The sequence below is a fragment of the Pelophylax lessonae genome (genome assembly GCF_965119305.1).
Source record: "Pelophylax lessonae genome assembly, chromosome: 2".
Taxonomy (NCBI): domain Eukaryota; kingdom Metazoa; phylum Chordata; class Amphibia; order Anura; family Ranidae; genus Pelophylax; species Pelophylax lessonae.
Genome location: NC_138769.1, coordinates 159,338,220 through 159,362,577, shown reverse-complemented (window position 1 = coordinate 159,362,577; position 24,358 = coordinate 159,338,220). Strand labels below are relative to the sequence as shown.

Below are 24,358 nucleotides of genomic sequence, written 5' to 3'. Positions count from 1 at the left end.
CAGACAGCCAACGACCTTTGGAAGGAAATTTCCAAAGCCGAAACCTGACCCCTAAGAAAACAAGGCCAACGTTTATACAACTCCCCGTTGAAGGGTAGCCAAGATCCAGGCCACCAAGCAAGAGCAAGGGGGAGCCCAAAGAGACTCACACCACGCAATATACGACTCTCTTGCACGATGAAAAATCATCCTAGAAGTCGCTTCCCACGCTTTAAGCAGGGTGGGACTCACTGAAGCAGACAATCCCTTTCCCTTCAGCACCTGGTGCTCAACAGCCAAGCCAGCGACCGTAAAGCAGGATGGAAGATGGCTCCTGGAGACAACAAATCCTCCACGAGAGGAAGCCTTCAAGGAGCGCCTGCGGCTAGCCTTACCGGGTTGGCGTACCAAGCTCGGTGAGGCCAGTCCGAAGCCACGAGAATGACCGGAATCCCTTCCGCCTCGATCCTGCGAAGAAGTCTTGGCAGCAACTTGAGAGGAGGGAAGGCAGACAGCAGCTGATACATACCTTGGCCCATCCGTGATCGCATTCACACAACTATGCCGGCATCATCCTTGCGCAGGTGACTAGGCTAAACTTCGGCATCGTTCATGTTGAACTTGGCATTTGTTCTTGCCCACTGCAGAACCCATAGTGCCACCCCAGTGCATCTGCCAGAGGGTCCCAGGAGCAGGCCAAAAACCTCTGCACTATCCTGTAGATGCAACGCCAACAGATCCAAGGGCCACAAACCTCTACACTTTTCTGTTAATCCGAGACGCCAACAGATCTACATCTGGAGTGCCCCAACGAAGGCACAACTGCTGGAAAACCTCCAGATGAAAGGACCATTGCCCTGCATCCATGGCCTGGCGACTAAGGCAATCCGTCTGCCAATTTTCCACACCTGGAAAGAACAGCGGAGAGAGCTGGAACAAGGCGCTCCACCCAACGAAGGTCTGTCACTTCCAAGACCGCAGGGACACCCTTGGTGATGACACAAGCCACGACCCTGGCATAGGCCGATGAAATGCGCACTGGACAGCTGCAGGTGCCCGGTCCAGTGAACTAGGCAAAGCCGGATCTCTCTCAGCTCCAGGCCATTGATCGGTAACCTGGATCCTCCAGGGACCATACTCCCTAAGCAGAGAACCTGCCAAGGACTCCTCCCCACCCAGACAGGCTTGCATCCACGGTGACAATTGTCCAGTAAAAAGGGGAGGAAGGATTCCAGATCAAAATTCCCTGGTCACCTGGCTCAGCTGGATTCGAATGACCAGAGAGTTAGGCTCTAGTCCCATTTTAGACGGATTGCCTTCTGGGGAATCCTTGAGAGGGATTGAGCGAAAGGGACCGTCTTGAAAGAAAAACACCATCAGTACCAGAACTTGCATGCAGGTCCGAAGGGACGACCATGTGCTGGACAGTAACCGTTGAACCACAGTCTTCAGAGTTGTTTCCCCCGGAGGGAGAAACACCCTGAGGACGAGTCCAAAGTCAGGCCCAGATAGTTCAGTTTCATGGAAGGGACCAGGGATGACTTGTGAAGTTCAGAACCCACCTGAACTCCGAGAATTCTCATGGCGACGTCCAAATTCGTCGTCAGCATCGTAGGGGACTCCCCAAGGAGAAGCAGATCGGCCAGTAACCCAGGACTGATACACCCTGCTGCCGCAACAGCGCTAGATGAAGACCTGAGGAACAGAAACGAGACCAAGGGGTGACGCAACAAACCGATAGAGATCCGTCCCCCACAGTAAATAACGGAGAACCCATTGGTGTCCTGCATATAATGGAATGTGAAGGTAGGCATTTTGAGGTCTATGGAGGCCAGGAATCCCCCTGATGTAGGGAAGCCACCACCGTGCGAACCGATACCAGCTAGAATTTTTGATCCGCACGGGACCATGCAGCGCCAGTAGGTCCAGCCTTGCCGAACTAGAGCCTGAGCTGCCCCATAGAGTACCTGCAAGCGATCCGGAGACAGCTGTACATTGGAAAGGAAAAACCTTACCGTAAAAAAAAAAAAAAAAAAAGGATCGAAACTCGATCTAGCAACTGGACCGCATGACCTCCCGAACCCAGCTGCCTGGGATCAGGGCCAGCCGCAGGTCCGAGAACCGGCAATGACGTCACACACCCCCCCCCCCCCCCAACATGGGTGAGGACGCATCTTTAGGCCGAGTAGGACTTGTCCGCAGGACTGGAAAAAACTGATCTCTGGTTCGCCAGACCAGGGTAGTTTGGAACCACCAGAGGAAGTCTTAAAGGACTGTGCCAAATCGACTGTCCCCGAGGGACAAAAACTGTCCGTGAGCTAAAAAGGAGGGACCCCGTCCACGACGAAGGCCCTTACCCTTGTTAGCCTGTGGAAGAAAAGCACTCTTCCCCCCATGAGATCTTACACAATGTCATCCAGGGCAGCGCCAAATAGGCGATCCCCTGGAAAAGGCAGACCCATTAAGGCCTTCTTAGAAGCTCATTCTGCAGACCAACACCCCGGCCAAGGATACGCCGGATAACCACCGCCGAAACCGACAGGTGACCCAATAATGGAGCCGTGCCCAGCACGGCTGCATCACAACAAATTGCAGCCCCCGTGCCAGTTGTCCAACAGCTCCTCCAGGGCAGGAGGGACTTGCTCCTCACAGGGTCACGGTGTTAGAACTCTGCCTGCAGAGTCTTCTGTCAGGCTTATTTGGGGAGATTAAATAAGAGAAAAATGGATAGGTCATATTTTGTTCTACATAATATTAAACAGTGACATCCATTTTTGTTAAGGTTACTGAAAGGTTAAATCTCCTTTAACAAGAAGTGTCTATTCAGGAAATTCTTAAAACAGGTTTACTCAAACATGCTGTGTTGACCTAAGGTAATAAATAGTCTGTTTAACTTTCTTTAAGATAAAGTCTAAGATGCTATACCAAGGTAATCTTATCTGTGTGTGGGACCATAAAACACAAGTCAGTATTTTCTGTGTTTAGACCCATTTAAAAATAAGATTTACAGGTACGTTATAATCTTATATGTAACAGAATATGAACAATGAAATATATATATATATATATATATATAAATAACTAACTTACATAGATATGTAGAAAACCGTTATATATATTGGAATTGTTTCATCCTTGCTAAATCTGAGTTTTAACTGATTGTGATGACTCATCACTACATGTCAAGAAAGAAAGACTTCATGTTAATCCTTTGTGAGAAAGTATCAAAACTTTTCTAACCTTGCCAGACTCTAGTCTGAGATGGTAAGCTCTTTGTCAATATAAGGTGCAAAATTTATTTGTGGGTAAATAATGCTGCAATATTGCTATATGCTGAAGCTCGGAGCAATACAATACTGCCATCTCTGGTGACTGACTGCTACTAATTGAAGTCTTAGATTGAAAAGTAAATTTCCAATATATATATATATATATATATATTATATAAAAATATATATATTAAGAATAGATTTTTTTAAATGGTGTCACCAGATTTAATCATTTATTTAGATACATGGTGGATATTAAATGGACACGTATTAGATGAGAGTATGGACAAGTTTTTATGATGATTATTCTTAAATGGAGAAATCCTATAGTTTTAATATTCAATATACTGGTCAACCAAGTGGTGTCATCCAAAGACCTCACCAGTTAATGAATAAGATGTCCCAACCAATGGGGATAATGTCACTCCTTCTGGGTTTAACTTATGGCAATTTTAATAGTCCTTTGGGTTTTCCTTTTTTATATGGTATAGCACACATGAGAGAGAGAGAGAGAGACATGACATTTGCACAACATACCTTACACATACAACACACACGCTACTACAGCCATGTATAGACTCATCTATACAGACTCCATTTTGCGCCATCATGTATCTGAAACTGAGGGACGCCAAACGAAATTCCTCCCTAACTGGCCACCATCTTGGAAAGGCAGCCATCTTAAGGACTCTGGTAACGACCATTCTAAGCTAGCAGCCATTTTAAATTTGGTAAATATACTTGCTGTTTATTTGATATTATTTACTATCATTTATTTTCTTCCTTAAATTTTTACATTGCATATTCAAGGGTAACGAGATTACAGTCCCAGCCGTATTAACCATATGTAGATTTTTCTCTAAGAGCTGATTTTTGCTTTTTATACATTTTTATAAATATCAGATTTAGCGCATATTGGCGTATTAGTATCACGTTTTGCATGGCCTATTCTCGCTTCATCTGCAGTGAAGTGACCGGCTGTGCATTGTGCAGACAATTGTGGTCCGATTATATAGAACATTCATTTATGGTTTATACTATACCTGGAGAAAACGTAATCTTGTTTTATTTTTACTTTCATTGAGCTACAAATCGCATTGCGTTCATTGTTTGAAGTTTGTATCGTTATGTAAAGTAATCTTTTTGTGTCATCTCAAGTTTGATCATTTATTGTGAATACATGTCTTGTGAATAAATATTCTTATATTCCATACTGTAGACTGTTTTCACTAAGATTGGTATATGCTTTTAAAAAGAAAAATCAATAAAGAATTCGCTACATATTGATTTGTGGAAATAAGTTGAGATTCTCCTACCGCACAGATCTTTGCTTATTGACATAAATAGACACTGTTATATTCAGGGCAGTATAAATATTCTGACACTTCGTGGCAAGGGCAATCAAACACTGTACCCAGTGCAGACCCCGCCAGGGAGTACAGATCACGGGCCACAGCCCACACCATCCTATGCCCCAGGTCCTTAAAGGACGGGGATACCCCCACCGAAAAAATGGAAGTCCTATTCAGCCTAGAGACCACCTTACCAGAGACTGCTCAAAAGGGAAAATGTCTAGCAGCTGCTTAAACACTCCAGGGGAATGTCTCAGACGGTCACATGCTTTATGAGCATGCTAGCAAGTTAGGCTGCTCCAGCTGCATGTGTGCCAGATGCAACACGCGCCGCCAAATAGCAGGGTGTCACGCACCGAAACAACCAGTGCATCCACCAGCGCCTGTATCGTCCTCAGTATCCGAGGAGACCGGACGTGAGGTTGCACAGGACCGACCATCCCAGGGAGGGGCCCGCGTCCACCCCAAAATCCACCAGGGAAGAGGGGGGGGGGGGAGACGTTTACTCACCGTACCGGCAACACAGGCGGGCACCATCTCCTGACAGTGTGGGGGCCGTTGGCCAAATATGAACGGTGCGACATAGGCCTAGACCCTGTCGTGTGCGACCTGGCAAGACATTTAACTCGCGGGGCCAGTCCACGTCCAGTGGGACTATGTCGCGGCCGACCCAGCGTGGAGCTAATGCCTGCATGCGCTCGCTTGCCAGACTGGGGTGACCACTCGATCTAGATCTCCAGCCTGTTGCCCAGCCCGGCATAGTTGCCTGAGGATTATACAGGAAAACATTCCGGAGAAAAAGGCTAGCTAAAAGAAAAATCTACATAAATACTTTTAATGCCAGGACCAAAGATCCCAGCAAGGAACTAGGTCCTTACTCGACTGAAGGAAGAGGGTGTACCCTCTGGGACTGCCCAAAGGCATAGCCAGAACTTTTTTTTCTGCCTAGAGTCCTCCTGCAGTGGGCAGTATAACCCTACTGATATGGATCAGAGGACTTGCGTCTGTCAATGAACGATAGAGAAAGGACGTTTTCTTTTCCTTTAACAGGTAGCAATGCACCCCCCCCCCCCGGGTATCCATTTTAATTAATTTTAATGATTGTAGTTTTAATATTTATTTAGCATTCCAGCTTCACTGATTTGATTTTATACGATTATATGGTATATATTTATTCATTTTTTTGATTCATTTATTTTGTGCAATTTGTGACTCCATTTTTGTATATGGCGTCATATTTACTGCATACGAGTGTCGATGTTCATAGATATGTGCATATTTGTAGATATGCATTTATTTTGTTTATACACTGCTTCAGTTATCTGAATTTTGGGGGTGATACCATTTGCGAAATAGATGCACCCTGAATTGGCATATTTTTATATACATACATACATACACACACACACACACACACACACACAATGTTGGATATATGTTGCTGATCACTATACAAACAAAATTAAACTGCTTGCATTAGTTATTTTGACCACTAGAGGGAGTTTTGTCAATACGGTCCCGGAATTATACATGCCCGGTATCGTAGTGCGATAACGAGGTTAAATATAAAGGTGCATTGTGCTGAGTAGTGCATTTCTGACAGTTCCCATGATTCAGGCATCAGAAGCCGGTGCACGATGTCCCGCATCACTTCCTGAGTATGGAGGTAGGCAGGTCGTGAGCTTCCTATTTAGTTGGATAGCCATGCCGTATAGCCATGCCCCCAGGACGAAGTCGGAAATGACGAAACGCGTTGGGGCGTGGCTATACGGCGTCCACTGTGTATGACTAAGACGGGGAAGGAGTTTCTGGAGTCCGTTGGATGCAGCGTGTGCCGCAGAGTGTACATCCAGGCTGTCAGATCATCACCCGGTCATTATGAGCAATGCTTTTATCTGATTTTGAACAAGTGAGTGTGATATTTTGGGTTTAATACATTTTTTAAACGTTATCACGCTATGGAGGTGCTTTTTTCTTTTAGTTATCCACACACCGTGATGAGAGGAGGAGGTGAGCGGCAGCAGCTGATACCAGGAGGGAGTTTTAAGGTGTTTATGCCTATTCCATGAGAGTGGTTAGGCACGGCTTTCTGGTGAGTCCTCACTTTGGCTATCTCTCCCCAGCACTGGTGGTGGTGACAATGTGCAGTGGTTCCTATAACTGACACCTAGGACCCTACATTCAAGGCACTGTGTATTGCTCTGGCACTACATTAACAAAAGACTTTTGAAGGACCTGGTTCTTGCATTTATACAATTTATATTTATGCACTGTCGCTTATTTGCACTTTATGATAGGAGGTTAACACCATCCCTGCGCTACTGAAATTCTAAGAAAAATAACCTGTGTTTTCTGTGATGAATTTTGATTTATGTACGATTTGCTTTTGAAGTAGCAGCACCATATTTTATAGTATTAGTCCTTGAGCGCGGAGGATCACACCAACATATATTGGTTGTTTTGTGGTATTGTTAAATTAAGATAAAACCGTTTCGGGGGGGGGGGGGGGGGGGAACACACACACTAAAGTTAGCCCAATTTTGTACAATGTGAAAGATGTTACGCCAAGTAAATAGATACCCAACATGTCTCCCTTTAAAATTGTGCACTCATGGAATGGTGCCAAACGTCGGTAAATATCTACATAGGCAAAGCTTTAAAATTTTTTACAGGTTACCTATTTAAAGTTACAGAGGTGGTATTAGGTTAGAATTGTTGCTTTCGCTTGAATGATCAGAGGGATACCTCAAATGTGTAGATTGAACGTGACATACATATGCATTCACTTCTGCGTCACGACACATGGGGGCGGAGGCACATTTTTTTTCCCTTTTTTTATCACTTATTCCCATTACAAGGAATGTAAACATACCTTGTAATAGGAATTGTGCATGGCAGGTTCTCTTTATAGAGAGATCTGGGGTCAAAAAATAAATAAAGTAAAAAAACCACCACACCCCACCATGATCTCAACTTTCAAGCTGAAATCACGGCAATATTTACAACTGCCAGGCCGGGCGTTACGTCATAACATCGCGCCCGGGCATCCGAGAGTCAGACTGCTGGGGACTATGGGAGGATTGGGGATGTCCCCTTCCGCCACCTCTAAAATCAATCAAGTGGCTGAATAGCCGCTATGATTATGGTAAAATGGAATTGCTGGCTAAAAAAAAAATTTATATAATTTGAATGATGCCTGTAGCTGCAGGCATCATTCAGATATCCCCAATCAAAGCCCAGGACGTCATATGATGCACTGTGGTATGGAAGTGGTTAAGTGCCGGTTCACATTTCTGCGATGCGGGAACGCTGCAAATATACAGCGTGTTCCCGCATCGCATCCGCACCCCTGGCAGTTCACACTGCCATATGAGATACGCTGGGGGTGTCAACTACAAGTTAACGACACCCCCAGATCAGATCGCATATGGCAGTGCGATCTGAAAGTTTGCACAGAATTGAATCGCACTAGTGTGAACCACCATGCGATCTGATTCTGCTGCGGACCAAAAAAGGGTCCTGTGCGAGTTGGGTGCGAATTCAGCCATACAAACTGTATGGCTGAATTTGCACCGCACAGAGATCGCATGCAATTTTAGGAGCAGTGCGCTCCGAATTACATGAGATCTTAGTTAGAAATTCTAGCACAACAAATCATGTCTATTTCAGCAATTAAAGATCTGGTCTACACTGTTTTCTTCCAACAAAATTTAGACATACTGGCAACTTACCTGGTTTCTCCTCATTCTGCATTTTAGCTAGGCTTAGAAGAAGAGGGTTACTGCTAGCAGAAGAGGTTGGTAAAGTCAGTGCTGCAGCTGCTGTTGTAGTAGGCATGTTGAACAGAGAAGATGATGTTAAGGTAGTAGCTGCTGTCGTGGAGGATGTAGAGCTGAGTAAAACTGTTGTGGATGGTGCAGAGCTGAGTGGAACTGGCCCTAAAGAAAAAAAAAATAAGGCTTTTATAGAATTTAAAAGATTAGAATGTAAAGAAATTAGGATGATTTACTAAAGTAGCTCACCTAGGAAAGCGAACAGTTACTTTGCAAAGAATGTAAATAACGTCAGTGTTCTCTTTTAATACCCAATAAGGTTTAGGAAATTAGAAAAAATATTGCCAGTAAAGGAATGGATGTTCAAATTGAAACTGCTTCACCTCAATAACTTTCTAGTAAACCATCTCTATTCCTATAGTAGACCACCCCTAGTGTTACTATTAAACTGATCACTTACGCAGCAGGTTCTCTAAAGAAGAAGAAAAAAAAAAAAAAAAAAAAAAAGACCCATGGTGTCAGCCCTAGGGCCACATTCACATGGGCAGTTTTTGCAGTGCGTAAAGAGGCTTGCTTTTTTTGCAGCCGTGACTGACAGGTGTTTGTGTAGAACTGTCTGTACACATCAATGACAGGCTGCGACGGCTGTACACTTCACCGCACCTCTGAGTGCTTGCATGCACAAAGGGATGGATGATTGCCCCTCGATAAGACCAGTATGCATCCAGGACTGCTCATTCAACCCTGTATGCATGCAAATGCTCAGATATGCGGTGACACATGCGTAATTCTTGATTTGTACAGGCAGATGTACACAAACCTGTCAAACAAGGTCTGCTCCTTCAGACGAATGTTTCGTCTGAAGGAGCTCCAAAACGCACAACGTCATCACAGCCCGCCTGTGAGGCTTGCGGTCCATCGTTGCCTCGGCTTGAATTGTCCCTTCCATTGGCCCATCCTGCCACGTCATCTCCCGGCTGCTGGTCAGCCCAAGGGTAGAAGCGTCATGTACCAGGAAGCAGCCCGAGAGGTCTGAGGACACGCACCAGCTTCTATGCGAGTCTACACCGTTTCTGTACAATAAAGTCACTTTTGCTACACTCAGCGGCGCCTATCTTTTCTGTTCATCAGCGGGACCTTGCTTCTACCCGTCCTAGCTGCCCTTGGTGTCAGCATGGTGAAATTGTACACCCCTGAAGTCTGGTCATTATTCTGATTGACCTCTTCCTTCAAGTCTCTTGAATTGAGGAGTCCTCATAGCACGAATGGGTTTTACATCCACTTTAGGTTTTTATATTTTTTTTCTCTTCAATTCCAGCCACCCCGCTTTTTAGAACTTGGATATCTTCCAGTAACACCTTTCTTCAGACTTGACAAGGGGGCAAAAAACCTCGGAACATGTTTTATGTACCCTTCCCTGTTGCTTCTGTGCTCTGTCCACAGACCACTGGAGTGTAGGAGGAGATCTTCCATGGCGGAGTTTACCTGTGCTTCCGGCTACTGCTAATCACTGGCTTTATGCCAATGCTGCACAGCTCTGTGCTTCTCTTGAATCCCTTGCCTGACCTGCCTATATACTGCTGCACATGCCATTAAAGGTGATGAGATTACCTTACTGAGGCTGAACAGGTCGTGTCAATTTTATGTGTAAGTGGATATTTCATCAAAAAAAAAAAAAAAACAATTGTTGCCAATACCTTCCCACGCTTTGTATGAGTGTTTAATTGTTGTGAAGGTGGATCTTTTTCCAAGATTCTTTGATGTGGAAGCTGCAATTGGTGTACAGCCCTTCCCCAGTTTAAGAGCTTACTCGGTCAGCCACTTCCCCTTATAGCCTACGATTTTCCTTGCCTTTTGGAGGACCGTGAATTTTTACTTCTAAACTTTTTGCCATAGTTAATTATAGCACTGGTACCGGGTTCCTTTCTAGAGCCACATTCCAATTTCCTTTTTTGCTTGTACTTGGTCCAGTTCTGACACTTGCCCATTGTAGTCGCTTTTGGCTGTGGAAACTGGTCAGCATGAACTCTTAACTAGTCTGTGGCTACATAACCCCTTATGTAACATTGCGATGCACTGTAGGGTTGATTTACTAAAACTGGAGTGTGCAAAATTTGACACAGATGTGCATGTCAGCCAATCAGCTTCCAACTTCAGCTTGTTTAATAAAATCTGGAAGCTGACTGGTTTCTATGCAGAGCAGCACCAGGTTCTGCACTCGTTTTAATAAATTATCCCAAGTGTGTTCTGACACCTATCAGAGCTAGCATTATCAGCAATTTAAGCTACAGTAGATCTTCTATTGGAAAAAACTACCTAGGCCAATGAGCCTTGGCCGCCGCCCATGACCACTTGATAAAGCCTGACCAATGCAGGCTGAGAACATCGCACAAGAGCCACAGTTTTGAAGGTCCTCTGAACCAGTCATCTAGTATTACATTTAACCCTTGCCAGTCGCTCAAATCCTTACTCTGGCTCATTTTTTTTTCAGCTTTTCACACATCAACTTCAATGACATGTTCACTTGCTGCCCATTATAGCTCATCCACTTTTAGAAGCCATTGCGGTATTTTTAACTTACCGTAAAATCCTTTTCTCTGAAGTTCATTGATGCAGCTTCATATCTTCTTAGCCATTGGGTTATGCTCCTCCCATCAGAAATAGGACACTAGGCAGGAAAAAGCTTTCACCACACCTATGGGGCTGTCCCTGCAGGCATAAGCCCACACTCTGCTGCGCAGCCCCAAATAATTCTTGACCATTGGGACATCCCAAAGCAGTATTAGCATGAGGGGTGGGAAAACAACGCAGAAAAAGGAAGTAATTACCAAAAAGGCTACAACTTTAGCCAACCAGTGAACATGGAGCTCAACCAGGAACAACTGGAGCTCACCTGGAACAAACATTCTCAAAGAGACTGACAGCAGCCTGCAAAATCTTGCGGCCAAAAGAAGCATCCGAGGATGCCAACACATCTACCTTGTATAATTTTGTAAACGTGTGCACTTTGACGACCATGTTGCCGCCTTGCAAATTTGCATCACTGACGCCTGATGGCGAAAAGCCCAAGAGGCACTCAGCGCTATAGGAGTGTGCCTTCACCGGGAAAGGAGGAACCTGACCCTTTAGTGAATAAACCTGAACCACTGTCTGCCCTGATCCATCTGGATATGGTTGCAGCCAATCCTTTGAGGTCCCTCGGTAAGGACAAAGTCGGATTTCCCTAAAAATTTCTTTAGCTGCCAGGTAAACTAATTGCCAAAACCACATAGAGAATGTAAAGCCACCAGAAAAGGCTGAAGGGTGGGCCTGGTATATCCGAGAGGCCAGGGGAACCGAGGGTCCGACTATTCCATGGAGGGGGCTCACATCCACCCTGAGACTGCCAGAGAAATGGGGGGGGGGATGAGGTGGGCGTCACTCTGATCAGACTACCTCCCACCCAGGGATGGGGGTGCTGCCAGCCAAGGGGTACACTGCGACTCAGGGCGTTCCACATTGTTTGCGTCCTAGCGAGACGGTCCACTCACGAGCTCATCCCCGTCATCGTGGGGCTCTGTCGTGGCAGGGCCTAGTGCTGGACTATAACCTGCTCACGCTTGCTGGCCAGGCTGGGAGACCTTAAGGATCTAGAATATCCAGTCTGAAACCCAGCCGGCTGTTGCTTGTAGTTCTCCAGGAACTCTACTTAAAAGTATAAAAAAGGTTCCCAAAAAACAGCTAAGACCAAAGTCCCAGCAGGGAAACTAGGCAGAAACAAACTAAGGGCTGTAGCAGAGAGTGGGGTTATGCCTACAGGGACAGCCCCATAAGCGAGGCGAAAGCCTTTTCCTGCCTAGTGTCCTATTCCCGATAGGAGCATAACCCAATGGCTAAGATGATGAAGCTGCATCTGTCAACGAACTATAGAGAAATAAAGGTTTAATTTTACTGGTTAGTGGTCAATGTTATGGCTGATCATTTTACCAGCATATTACAATTAGCATGGCTTAAAGGGGTTGTAAAGGTTCGGATTTTTTTTTTTTTATTTTTTTACAAAAACACACAAATATACTTACCTGCACTGTGCAAGGGTTTTGCACAGCGCAGCCCCGATCCTCTTCTGGGGTACCCTGGCGGTGCTCCAGGCTCCTCTTCATCGGGTGCCCCACGGAAAACCCCTTTTCCTGGGGGCACCCATGTGGGCACGTCTGGAGTCCTGCTGCATCCATTGACAGAGTGGGATTTGGCCTTGTCCCCCACGCCATGGCTCCAGCTGCTATCAATCTGTCCAAGGAGATGAGAGCCAGTCCCTGGAGCTGATGGGCTTGTGCACCGCACTGGAATCAATAGGCTCAGTTAAGAAAAAAGGGGGGGATGGGCTGCAGCAAAGAAGGTTTTTTATCCTAATGCATAGAACACATTAAGGTGAAAAACTGAGACTTTACAATCCCCTTTACACTAACCCTGCATCAAAAACAAGCCATACCAGTAGTTCCTGTGTAGTCTGGCTTTAACCCCTCCATTACAGTCAAATTTGAGGACCTCCTAAAAAGCAAGTTTCTTACCCTTGCATAGCATTGTAATCCACTATCCAGAGAAGTCACACATCCAGTAAAAGCGGAACCCTCTCCCTGTACATTTGGGCCAAAATACTGAACCCATTTCATAAACCGGACAGCCAGGCAACTATAATAAGTATGCAGAAACTGAACTGACTTGCTTCCTTGGTCAGCAACTCAGAAATGGAAATCAAGGATCAGCATAACAGCCAATTAATTGGTATTTTCAGACAAGTAATAGCAGCCCACATACTAAAATGAAGCTCTACAAATATCTTATCAAAAGGTTTGCAAGCCATCTGAATGGGACAAACTTTATGGCTCATACCCAAGTTCTTACCAGATGCATCTTCCAAAGCCTTGTTCAACCTTTGTAGAGAGGCCTTCTTTTCAGAGTCAAAGTCTTTTGATGTGACACTGTATCCAACCAGAGGTGGAGGCGGCTAAGAGAAAGGCCACAGAATTAGTGCACACTTTAAGGCCATGCTGGCCAAAACATACATTCCGTAATTGCTGAGCATAGCCCATTGTGCTCCATACTAAATTCAAGTCTGGAGCACAGCATGCTGCACCCAAACTGCCAACAGCTCTGGTGGACATTGGTGCTAGAAACCATCTCCAGGGCTTGAGATCCTGCTACAGTGTGCAAGAAGTGCAGATTAACAAAATGCTTCCACTATGCGTTAAAGGGGGGAAGTGCGGTCACAAGGACAGACAAAGCTGCTCCTGTCCTGCAACAGATCACTACAGTATTGATCCATTCCAGACAAGCAGTCAGTAAACTAAAACAAGACCATCTGACATTCACAATATTGGCCGATTGCATATTTGAAGAAGTCAACATTGTAACAATCCATTATCCACACAAAAGCTGGCTTGATCTTACATTTGTACAGATTACTTTGGGTGTATTGCGATGTAAAAAAGGTGCAAGTTGAGAAAAAAAAAAAAACAGGTTCCCCAATCAAAGCTTTCTTAAAGCCAACCAAGGGGAAAGCTGTAAGAAACACCTTTTGGAAAAAAAGCACCAGTTTGTCAAAAAAAAAAAAAAAAAAAACTAACTAGACCACCAAGTGCCGGTTCACATTTGTGCGATGTGGGAACGCTGCAAATATAAAGCGTGTTCACGCATCGCATCCGCACCCCTGGCAGTTCACACTTCCATATGCGATACGCTGGGGTGTCAATTAAGGACACCCCCAGATCAGATCGCATATCACAGCGCGATCTGAAAGTTCGCACAGAATCAGATTGCACTAGTGTGAACCACCATGCGATCCGATTCTGCTGCGGACCAAAAAAGGGTCCTGTGCGTGTTAGGTGCGAATTCAGCCATACAAAAAACTATGGCTGAATTTGCACCGCACAGACATCGCATGTAATTTTAGGAGCAGTGCGCTCCGAATTACATGCGATCTCTGTGATCGAACAAATGTGAACCGGCACTTAGTGGTTCTAAAGTCATAACTTTTACCCTTGCAAATACGTAGCAAGCCCGCCCAAATACTTGCCCAGGTTGTCACTGAATCAACAGGAAAGTATATTATATATATATATATATATATATATATATATATATATATATATATATATATATATATATATATATATACACACACACACACACACACACACACACACACACACACACACACATATACACACACACACACACACACACACACACACACACACACACACACATACATACACACACACACACACACACACACACACACACTTAAAACAACTTGTAATAATCTCACATTCAATTTTAGAATGAATGGACTTCTACCCAAAAAGGAAACCACATTCACTGTTCAGGCTTGTTTACACAAAATACTGACGCTTCTCAAAACACGCCCATCGCATTAATAGGTGCAGTTGATAAGCATTAAATGAGCACTAAAAAAGCTCACCCAACACCCTATGCACGTTTGTGGTGCTGTTGAAATGCGCTTTTGGCGTGTTAAACTAAGCATTTGTGGTGCGGTTCTAACTGTATTGTACTACCACACCACAACCGCATGCCAGTATGGTTGTGGCGCGTTACCATAGACTGGAATGGTAGGAGTCAAGTGCGCTTCAACTCCTTTCAAACCCGACATGGAGCGACGCGACGCTAACGCTTCAGGTTTTGGTTAATGTGAAAAGCACTGTCCATTGTATAATTTGAATAGGCGTTTGAGGGGCGTTGAAAATGCCCCCAAACGCCTGTATTCAATACCAGTGTGAACGAGGCCTTAGAAATTAACTTGAGAAAAATTTCCATCTTGTTCTCGGAATTTTCTCATAACCGTGGTTAAAAAAAAAAAAAAAAAAAATGAAGGTTTGATTTCACTAATCATTAGAAAATGGAAAAAGTGTCTTAAAATGAAAAATTTCTAATGAAATTTTACTTGTGTATGGCAAGCTTAAGCCTTTTTTGCAGCCCTCTGGAGATGTTGGGGCTACACTTAAGGGCCTGTTTACCAAATCGACCAGCTCGGCTTTACTTCTCAAAATATTTTTACTTACCAGTGGGTACTGATCACTACGTCCAGAGTAGACCAGCAACACTTTTTTCCTTCGGGCTCCACCACTCCCATTTTCACTGGAGGAATTCACAGAAGAGTTGGAAGGAGGAGTGTCACCAACTGCAAAGAGGGTTCAAATAAAAAAAGAGCAGTCTTTCACATTCAGGCCAAATTGGATAGGGATAAAAATATTTGAACATTTACTATAGCAATGTCAACTTGACTTACATCTTCCAGTCTGGTCTTTTTGTTGCACAGCAGACAGTGGACTAACTTCATGTGATTCTTCTCTGCGAGACAAGTTTAATGAAGTCATTACATTTGGCTGGGCGAAAGAGCAATGTCCATAGTTTAGTACATGATGTATCTAACAGAAAAGCATGGTGGTGTATACAACTCTTGAATATACTAATCCATTTAGCCCATTACATGAACATAGGAAAGAGCAATCTCCAAAGTCATCCTTTAGCAAATTTCTGAACTTTGTTGATTTCATTCCATGTTCATTGATTTAAAAGAATATACATTTTTATACAAAGCAGATAAAAATGCTAGATACTTTACATTCATTATGGAAGATGTGGCCCTCTTCTCCTATAAGGCATTTATCTGTAACCACCTCCCTCCCCCTTCTCTAAGGAAGGTTTCCATTAACCTTCATAGAAGGCAGCAAAATAATTAGACAGTTGTCCATGCCAAGACAAAAAAAAAAAAAAAAGAAAATTTTACACACACACACACACGTGGTTGTGAGGTAAAGGGCCCCACAAATGTTCAATATGTGTAAGAATTCAAAAAAATGTGGTGCTAGAAATAACATTAAAAATATCCGTGAATGCACATGAAGTGTGATGTTGAACATGAATATAAAACAGCTTCTAAAAGTAAAAATGTGCAAAATTAAAAATGGTAAAAAGTGCGAAATGAAAATTATATTAAAAATAGGTCAAATATAAATGAAAATAAATGAAATCAAAATTAACTGAATACATATGACATGTGGTGATTTAAGACAATTGATTAATTGTATAAACAAATAAGTATAGAAAAAATATATAGAATATCTGTATAAAAAATCGATAGCATAAATGACAAGTGATATAAATGAAAATCAATTGTATTCCCTGAATGATTGATGAAAAAGACCCCAATCACCAGTGCAAAAAGTAAAATGACAATCCTTGGGTATTTGTTCACAAAACAGCTTGTCAGATGTGGGTTCTCACCTCAAAGTGTGACCTCGCTGTTAAGCTTGGTCAATGACAGCATGAAATATTTCCAGCAGGGAAAGGGTATGTGATTTATTCTATAGATTTTATACACAGATATTATATATATTTTTTCAACACTTGCTTATACAATCAATTGTTTTATATGGCCACATTTCATATGTATTCACACATAATTTTAATTTAATTACAGTATATTTCACCTATTATAATTAATTTCACACGTTTTACCATTCCATTTTGCACTCAAGCCAAACCGTTTCTTTATAGAAAAAATATAAACCTAACAGGAATACAACATCACAAGTAGTAGTCAGGTAAAAAAGTGGTACATTCAACACATACAAGTGATCACTGCAATAGCAAACATATCCCTGAGCAGGCAACGTATGGGAGACGAATAGAGCATATAGGAAAAAACAAAATACACATTCGCAGAGAGGCAATTTATATGGTGGAGATCAACTAGCAAATGATCACCGGTAGCACTGTTCGTGCGTCGAGATACCCATGTAAGGAAATCCGTTAAAACACAAGTCTTGGGGGCCTGAAGCCATCTGTCCCAGATTTTATTAAACTTAGATGGGCAACCTCTGAGGGTAGACAAGTCATTTACAGGGGGATAATATTGTTCACCTCCCTCAGCCAATCACTAAACGTAGGGGGCTTCTCATGCATCCAGAGCCTCGCTGTTTTCTAGCCATGAATAACATTTCCTGAAGGAAAAGTGTAGTAAATTTATCCATACTTGTGTCTGGGAAAATCCCCAGCAGACATGGTTTAAGGAGCAATGTAAAGGGGGATCCCATGGTGTCGTGCAGAAACCTAACAACTTGTGTCCAGTAGCCCTGTATCTCCAGGCAGTCCCAGATTAAGTGATAAAGGTGCCCTTGGTAAGCTTACACATGGGGCATAAAAGGTGGAAGTGTCCCTTCTATATCCAGCAAGCGAGAGGTGTGAGGCAAGAGCAGTGGAGAATATACAACTGGGTAAGATGGTCAGACAACTTGGGAGAAACCAGTTTGCAAGTGTTCAGTCCAGTGCATCACTCCATTACTCATCCTCCAGCATGCCCACGTCACCCTTCCACTTTACCTTGGGGGCATATGCCTCTGCTGTTGATTTAGGGAGATGGAGAGCGTTGTAGAGCATTGAGATAAGGCGATTGGGGTCAGAACCCCTGACTATCTCAAGGACTGAGACCGATGCAACGTCGGGAGTGGACTGAGGGAATTGCGTCGAGAAGGCGTGACGGATCTGCAGGTAACGGAAAAACATATGGTTCGGCAAGCCATGTTCACACTTCAGGGTGTCAAAGGGTTTGAGTGCACCACTGGTAAGTACAGTGGGTACGGAAAGTATTCAGACCCCCTTAAATTTTTCACTCTTTTTATATTGCAGCCATTTGCTAAAATCATTTACGTAAGTTCATTCTTCTTCCTCATGAATGTACACATAGCACCCCATACTGACAGAAAAACACAGAATAGTTGACATTGTTGCAGATTTATTAAAAAAGAAAAACTGAAATATCACATGGTCCTAAGTATTCAGACCCTTTGCTCAGTATTTAGTAGAAGCCCCTTTTGATCTAATACAGCCAGGAGTCTTTTTTGGAAAGATGCAACAAGTCTTTCACACCTGGATTTGGGGATCCTCTGCCATTCCTCCTTGCAGATCCTCTCCAGTTCTGTCAGGTTGGATGGTAAACGTTGGTGGACAGCCATTTTTAGGTCTCTCCAGAGATGCTCAATTGGGTTTAAGTCAGGGCTCTGGCTGGGCCATTCAAGAACAGTCACGGAGTTGTTGTGAAGCCACTCCTTCGTTATTTTAGCTGTGTGCTTAGGGTCATTGTCTTGTTGGAAGGTAAACCTTCGGCCCAGTCTGAGGTCCAGAGCACTCTGGAGAAAGTTTTTGTCCAGGATATCCCTGTACTTGGCCGCATTCATCTTTCCCTCGATTGCAACCAGTCGTCCTGTCCCTGCAGCTGAAAAACACCCCCACAGCATGATGCTGCCACCACCATGCTTCACTGTTGGGACTGTATTGGACAGGTGATGAGCAGTGCCTGGTTTTCTCCACACATACCGCTTAGAATTAAGGCCAAAAAGTTCTATTTTGGTCTCATCAGACCAGAGAATCTTATTTCTCACCATCTTGGAGTCCTTCAGGTGTTTTTTTAGCAAACTCCATGCGGGCTTTCATGTGTCTTACACTGAGGAGAGGCTTCCGTCGGGCCACTCTGCCATAAAGCCCCGACTGGTGGAGGGCTGCAGTGATGGTTGACTTTCTACAACTTTCTCCCATCTCCTGACTGCATCTCTGGAGCTCAGCCACAGTGATCTTTGGGTTCTTCTTTACCTCTCTCACCAAGGCTCTTCTCCCCCGATAGCTCAGTTTGGCCGGACGGCCAGCTCTAGGAAGGGTTCTGGTCATCCCAAACGTCTTCCATTTGAGGATTATGGAGGCCACTGTGCTCTTAGGAACCTTAAGTGCAGCAGAAATCTTTTTGTAACCTTGGCCAGATCTGTGCCTTGCCACAATTCTGTCTCTGAGCTCTTCAGGCAGTTCCTTTGACCTCATGATTCTCATTTGCTCTGACATGCATTGTGATCAGGAAGGTCTTATATAGACAGGTGTGTGGCTTTCCTAATCAAGTCCAATCAGAATAATCAAACACAGCTGGACTCAAATGAAGGTGTAGAACCATCTCAAGGATGATCAGAAGAAATGGAAAGCAACTGAGTTAAATATATGAGTGTCACAGCAAAGGGTCTGAATACTTAGGACCATGTGATATTTCAGTTTTTCTTTAATAAATCTGCAACAATGTCAACAATTCTGTGTTTTTCTGTCAGTATGGGGTGCTATGTGTACATTCATGAGGAAGAAGAATGAACTTAAATGATTTTATCAAATGGCTGCAATATAACAAAGAGTGAAAAATTTAAGGGGGTCTGAATACTTTCCGTACCCACTGTATATGTGAGAGGTAACAGATCCCGAATTGTGTCCAAATGTGCGTGTCTGGTATGGAACAGAATTCAGTTGAGTGTTATGCCATAAGGGGGTGGGTTCATGGAACTGAGGTAGGGGGGAGCCTCTCTGACACAACATCCCAAACACGCCTATAGTGATAAAGTAGGGACTTGGTCGCCCCTAACCTCAGCCCCCCGGAATCCGCTGACTATGATCAATAATGGGTCCATGGAAGGAAACGCCCACAAAGGGGGCAGGAGAGGGCGAGGAACCGTGACCTGTCCATGGTGTTGATATGGGAAAGTTGTGACGCGACGCTAGGTAGTAAAAGGTTGAAGTCAGGGAGTGCCACCGCGCCCAGGTCCGTGGGATTTTTAAGCTTCCGCCACGACAGCTTGTGTCTGCTAGTCCCCCACACAAAGGGCTTGAGAAGAGATTCTATTTGCATGAAGTGTTTAAGGGGGAGGTACACTGGTGAGTGCCAAAGAATATAAAAGTAGTTTAGGGAGAAGAACCATTTTTATGAGATTAACCCGGCCCATCACCCCTGAGGGTAGATGGGTCCAGGTTTGTGTTTTGGCCTTTATAAGGGTGAACAGGGGTTGAAGGTTTTCGGTTATATAACTGGTGAGTTTGTGACCAGTACTCCCAAGTATTTAATACGATCCACTTGCTGAAGAGGGAGGTCAACACAGGCAGGTAAGGCAGAGATGTCATCTAGGGGTAGTATTTGTTACTTGTCCCAGTTAATTTTAAGACCTGAAAAATATCCAAAGCATTCGATAAGGTCCAGGGCTGTGTGTAAGGAGGCGTCGGGGTCAGCTAAATAAACAAAAGTGTTGACCACGTACATTCCGATTTATTCTTCCAGGGGTCCCACTCAGTCCTACTATGCCAAGGTGATCGCAGATAGCCATGGCAAGCGGTTTCGCAGCCAGAGCGCAAAGCAGGGGAGAAAATGGGCATCCCCGACGGGTGCCTCTGGCCAGGGGAGGGGGGAACTCTCCAAAGCCCATCCGTTCGCCAAAACCTTGCCTGGTTTGGGAATCAGGACAATTAAGGCCTCCCGCATGGAAGGGGGTAAGGAGGAGGTGTCGAAGGCATGGTTGAACATAGATAACAGCTGAGGTACCAGTGTCTGCCTCCGAGTACTGGGAGCAAAACTCCACAGGCAAGCCATCCAAGCCCGGGGACTTGGACCTGGGGAACCAGGCTATAGCATCTAAAATTTAAGTTTTTTTAATTGTTCTACCTGTTCAGCGGTCAGTTGGGGAAAGTCAATCGAGTCTAGGAAGGTCAACATGGGGGGGAAGTGTCGGTAGGGGCAGAGTAAGTATACAGTTGACAGAAGAATTCCTTGAATTGTGCTGCCACTAATCTAGACTCTGACCCACCACTGGGGAGGTGTAAACCGATTACCACCGGGGGCCTGTCCTCACAATGTACCAGGTAAACCAGTAGTTTCCCTGCCCGTTCCCCATGTTCATAGAGTTTTTGCTTTTAAAAGAAGTTTCCTCTGGGCCTTCTTGTTTTCCAGCTGGGCGACCACTCTAGTCGTCAAATTAATTTAAGTTGTGCAGCCATGGGAGGTGAAGGTTCTGCCACATAGGACTGCTCTATAGAGATACTTGTTGGGAGGCTTGAGCAAGAGCTGCAGCAGAGGCAGACTTCAAATCATTAATACAGGAGATGAGTTGCCCTAGCATGAGGCTTGAACGCCTCTCAGACTGCTGAAAGGAGGGGCGGTATGGTCATTGGTCTGGAAGAACAGCCTCCATTCCGCAGCCAAATCCTCCTCCTCCGGAATGAGGCAAAGCCAGGCTGGGTTGAGCCTCCAGGCCGATGGCAGACGCTCATGCTGAAGTCCAATCCTCACCCAGTATGGGCTATGGTCAGACAAACTTCTAGCTAAAAAGCCCACCTCCAGCAGCCGAGGGGTCAGAGTAGGGGAAATCACGATGTAGTCAATGCGGGACAGAGTGGTGAGTCGAGGAGAAACCAGAGAGAGCTCTGGCAGAGGGGCATTTAACTCTCCATGTGTCCGTCAAGTGAAACTCAGCCATCAGTCTAGCGAATATGGTTGTGGAAATCTGTGGTGGAGGCTGAGCAGTGGTGTGGAGTCTATCAAGACTGGGCTTCATGGTGTTATTGAAATCCCCCATCCATATCACATGGACCTGAGGATGCCAGACTATGAAGTCTAGGCCATCCAGAAGGACCGAGGAGGTGAAAGGGGGAGGTATGTAAAAAGCCATCAACAAGAAGGGTTCACCAAACAACACATTTAGGAACACGTACCTGCCTAATGGGTCTACTAGGGAATCCGAGCACAAAGTGAACTGACTTAGCCACCAAAATGGCTACCCCACCCCCTGGAGTGGGAGGTGTGTGTGGAATGGAATGTCCAGCCCACCCAAGGGCATTTGAGCACTAATAGAAGGTGGCCATCCAGATAACTGTCAGCCCTCTGGGGTTTCAAAAAAAGGTAAAGGCAGCAGACCTCTTTAGTCTCTCAAGCCTCAGAAGTTCCAGGTCAAAAATTTAAGGGACGCCATATAGGTAGATGAAAAAAGATACACAGGTACTCCCGGATTCCCATTCGCCACAACCAACCCAGCATAGAGTATATGACGAAGATCAACTTAGAGCAGAAATAACACCTCAGCCTCTCGGCAGAGTATAAACATAGCAGCTCAGTATGCATCTCAGAACATTGTAGTTCTTCCCAAAATATGAACGTACTCAACGTCAAGAAACCCCCCCCAACTTGTGCGGGCATAAACCCCCCTTCCCAACCACACTGTAGACAGATCCATGGAGTCAAATGAGAAAACCATGCCTGGGAGGGCAGCAGGGGGGTGGTGGGTAGAAACGCCTGTCATGGACAGGCAATGGGAGCGAAACTTTGCTGGGTAGCTGGACATGTCAGTAGGACCAATCCTGGTTCCGGCTAGGACTGCAAACCAGGCAGGGCGCTCCTTCAGCACCAAGCAATCATAATTCCTATGGCAAGGGGCAGTTACATAGTTTGTGAGGTTGAAAAAAAAAAAAACACATCAGTCCAACGTGTGTGTGCTGTTAACTGTACATTGTATACCCCTGTATGTTGTGGTCTTTAAGGTGCCCATCTAATAGTTTTTTGAAACTATCGATGCTCCCTGCTAAACGACTGCTTGTGGAAGAGAATTCCACATCCTTACTGCTCCGACAGTGAAGAACCCCTTACGTATTTTAAGGTTAAACTGTGTTTCTAGATTTAGTGAGTGGCCACATGTCTTATTGTATTCACTTTCTCTGAAAAGTTTGTTCCTTATGCTAGGGTCATCACCAGTACAGTATTTATACATTGATATCCTATCCCCCCTCAAGCATCTCTTCTCCAGAGAGAATAAGTTCAGTGCTTGTAGTCTTTCCTCATAGCGGAGGTCCTCCACTCCCCTAATTTTTGTTGCCCTTCTCTGGACTTTCCAGTTCCAGCGCATTCTTTCTGAGAACCGATGCCCAGAACTGGACAGCATACTCCAGATGTGGCCAGACCAGAGACTTGTAGAGTGGGAGAATAATTCCTTTATTTCTGGAGTGAATCCCCTTTTTTATAGATGCCTGTTGTCCACTAGTACACCCAGGTCCTTTTCCATCTTAGATTCACACAGAGGTTTCCCCCCTAGTGAGTAGCTTGCTTTCGTGTTTGACGCCCAAGTGCATTACTTTACATTTTTCAACATTAAACCTCATCTGCCATGTAGTTGCCCACCCCATTATTTTGTTCAGGTCTGCTTGTAAGGTTTCCACATCCTGCATAGAAGATATTGGCATACTTAGTTTAGCATTGTCCGCAAATACCGAGATTGTGCTAGATATCCCTTCCTCTAGATAATTTATGAATCAATTAAACAGGATTGGTCCCAGGACAGAACCTTGGGGGACCCCACTTTCGACACCCACCCACCCAGAGTACTCCCCATCACCACCCTCTGGACTCTCCCCTGGAGCCAGTTCTCTATCTAGGTACTCACCCTATGGTCCATACCTATGTACCTTAGTTTGTACAGTAAGCATTTGTGGGGAACTGTGTCAAATGCCTTTGCAAAGTCCAGATACACCACATCCACAGGCTTTCCTTTATCTAGATGGCAGCTCACTTCATCGTAGAAGGTTAATAGATTGGCAAGAACCATTTTTCATGAAACCATGCTGATTACTACGAATACCGTTTTCATTACTAAAGTCTTGTATGTAGTCCCTTAACATCCCCTCCAAAATCTTGCAGGCTACCGATGTTAGACTGACCAGCCTATAGTTACCCGGGATATATCTCGGCCATTTTTTAAATATTGGTACCACGTTGGCTTTTTTCCAATCAGCTGGCACCATACCCTTCAGACTATCCTTGAAGATCAAGAATAATGGTCTGGCAATCACCTGGCTGAGCTCTTTAAGAACCCTCGGGTGCAAGCCATCCGGTCCCGGTGATTTATGCAAGTTTCTCTAGTTTAGTTCCAAGTCTATCCTCTGTTCGCCATGGGGGTACTTCCTGAGGTGTATTTAGTTTAGCATTACAAGCTGGTTTAGTATAGCCCCCCCCTCCCAATTTGTGAAGACTAAAGAGAAGAAATTAGTTAACACTTTTGCCTTCTCTGTCATCTGTGGCCAGATTTCCTTCGTCGTCTTTTATGGGGCCAATGTGTTCTGGCCTTGCTTTCTTACTATTTATATACTA

At 44.6% G+C, this 24,358-nt stretch overlaps 1 protein-coding gene across 1 annotated transcript in view; it reads right to left on the bottom strand.

Moving 5' to 3' along the window:
* Nucleotides 1–24,358, bottom strand: part of POM121 (POM121 transmembrane nucleoporin) — a 77,035-nt gene that overhangs the window by 19,269 nt on the left and 33,408 nt on the right. Inside the window, exons 7-10 of the mRNA XM_082244499.1 lie at nt 15,659–15,720; nt 15,432–15,550; nt 13,255–13,357; nt 8,332–8,538 (exon numbers count right to left, since the gene is read on the bottom strand). Of these exons, the coding sequence (XP_082100625.1) occupies nt 8,332–8,538; nt 13,255–13,357; nt 15,432–15,550; nt 15,659–15,720 (491 nt within the window). The remainder of the gene's footprint in view (nt 1–8,331; nt 8,539–13,254; nt 13,358–15,431; nt 15,551–15,658; nt 15,721–24,358) is intronic.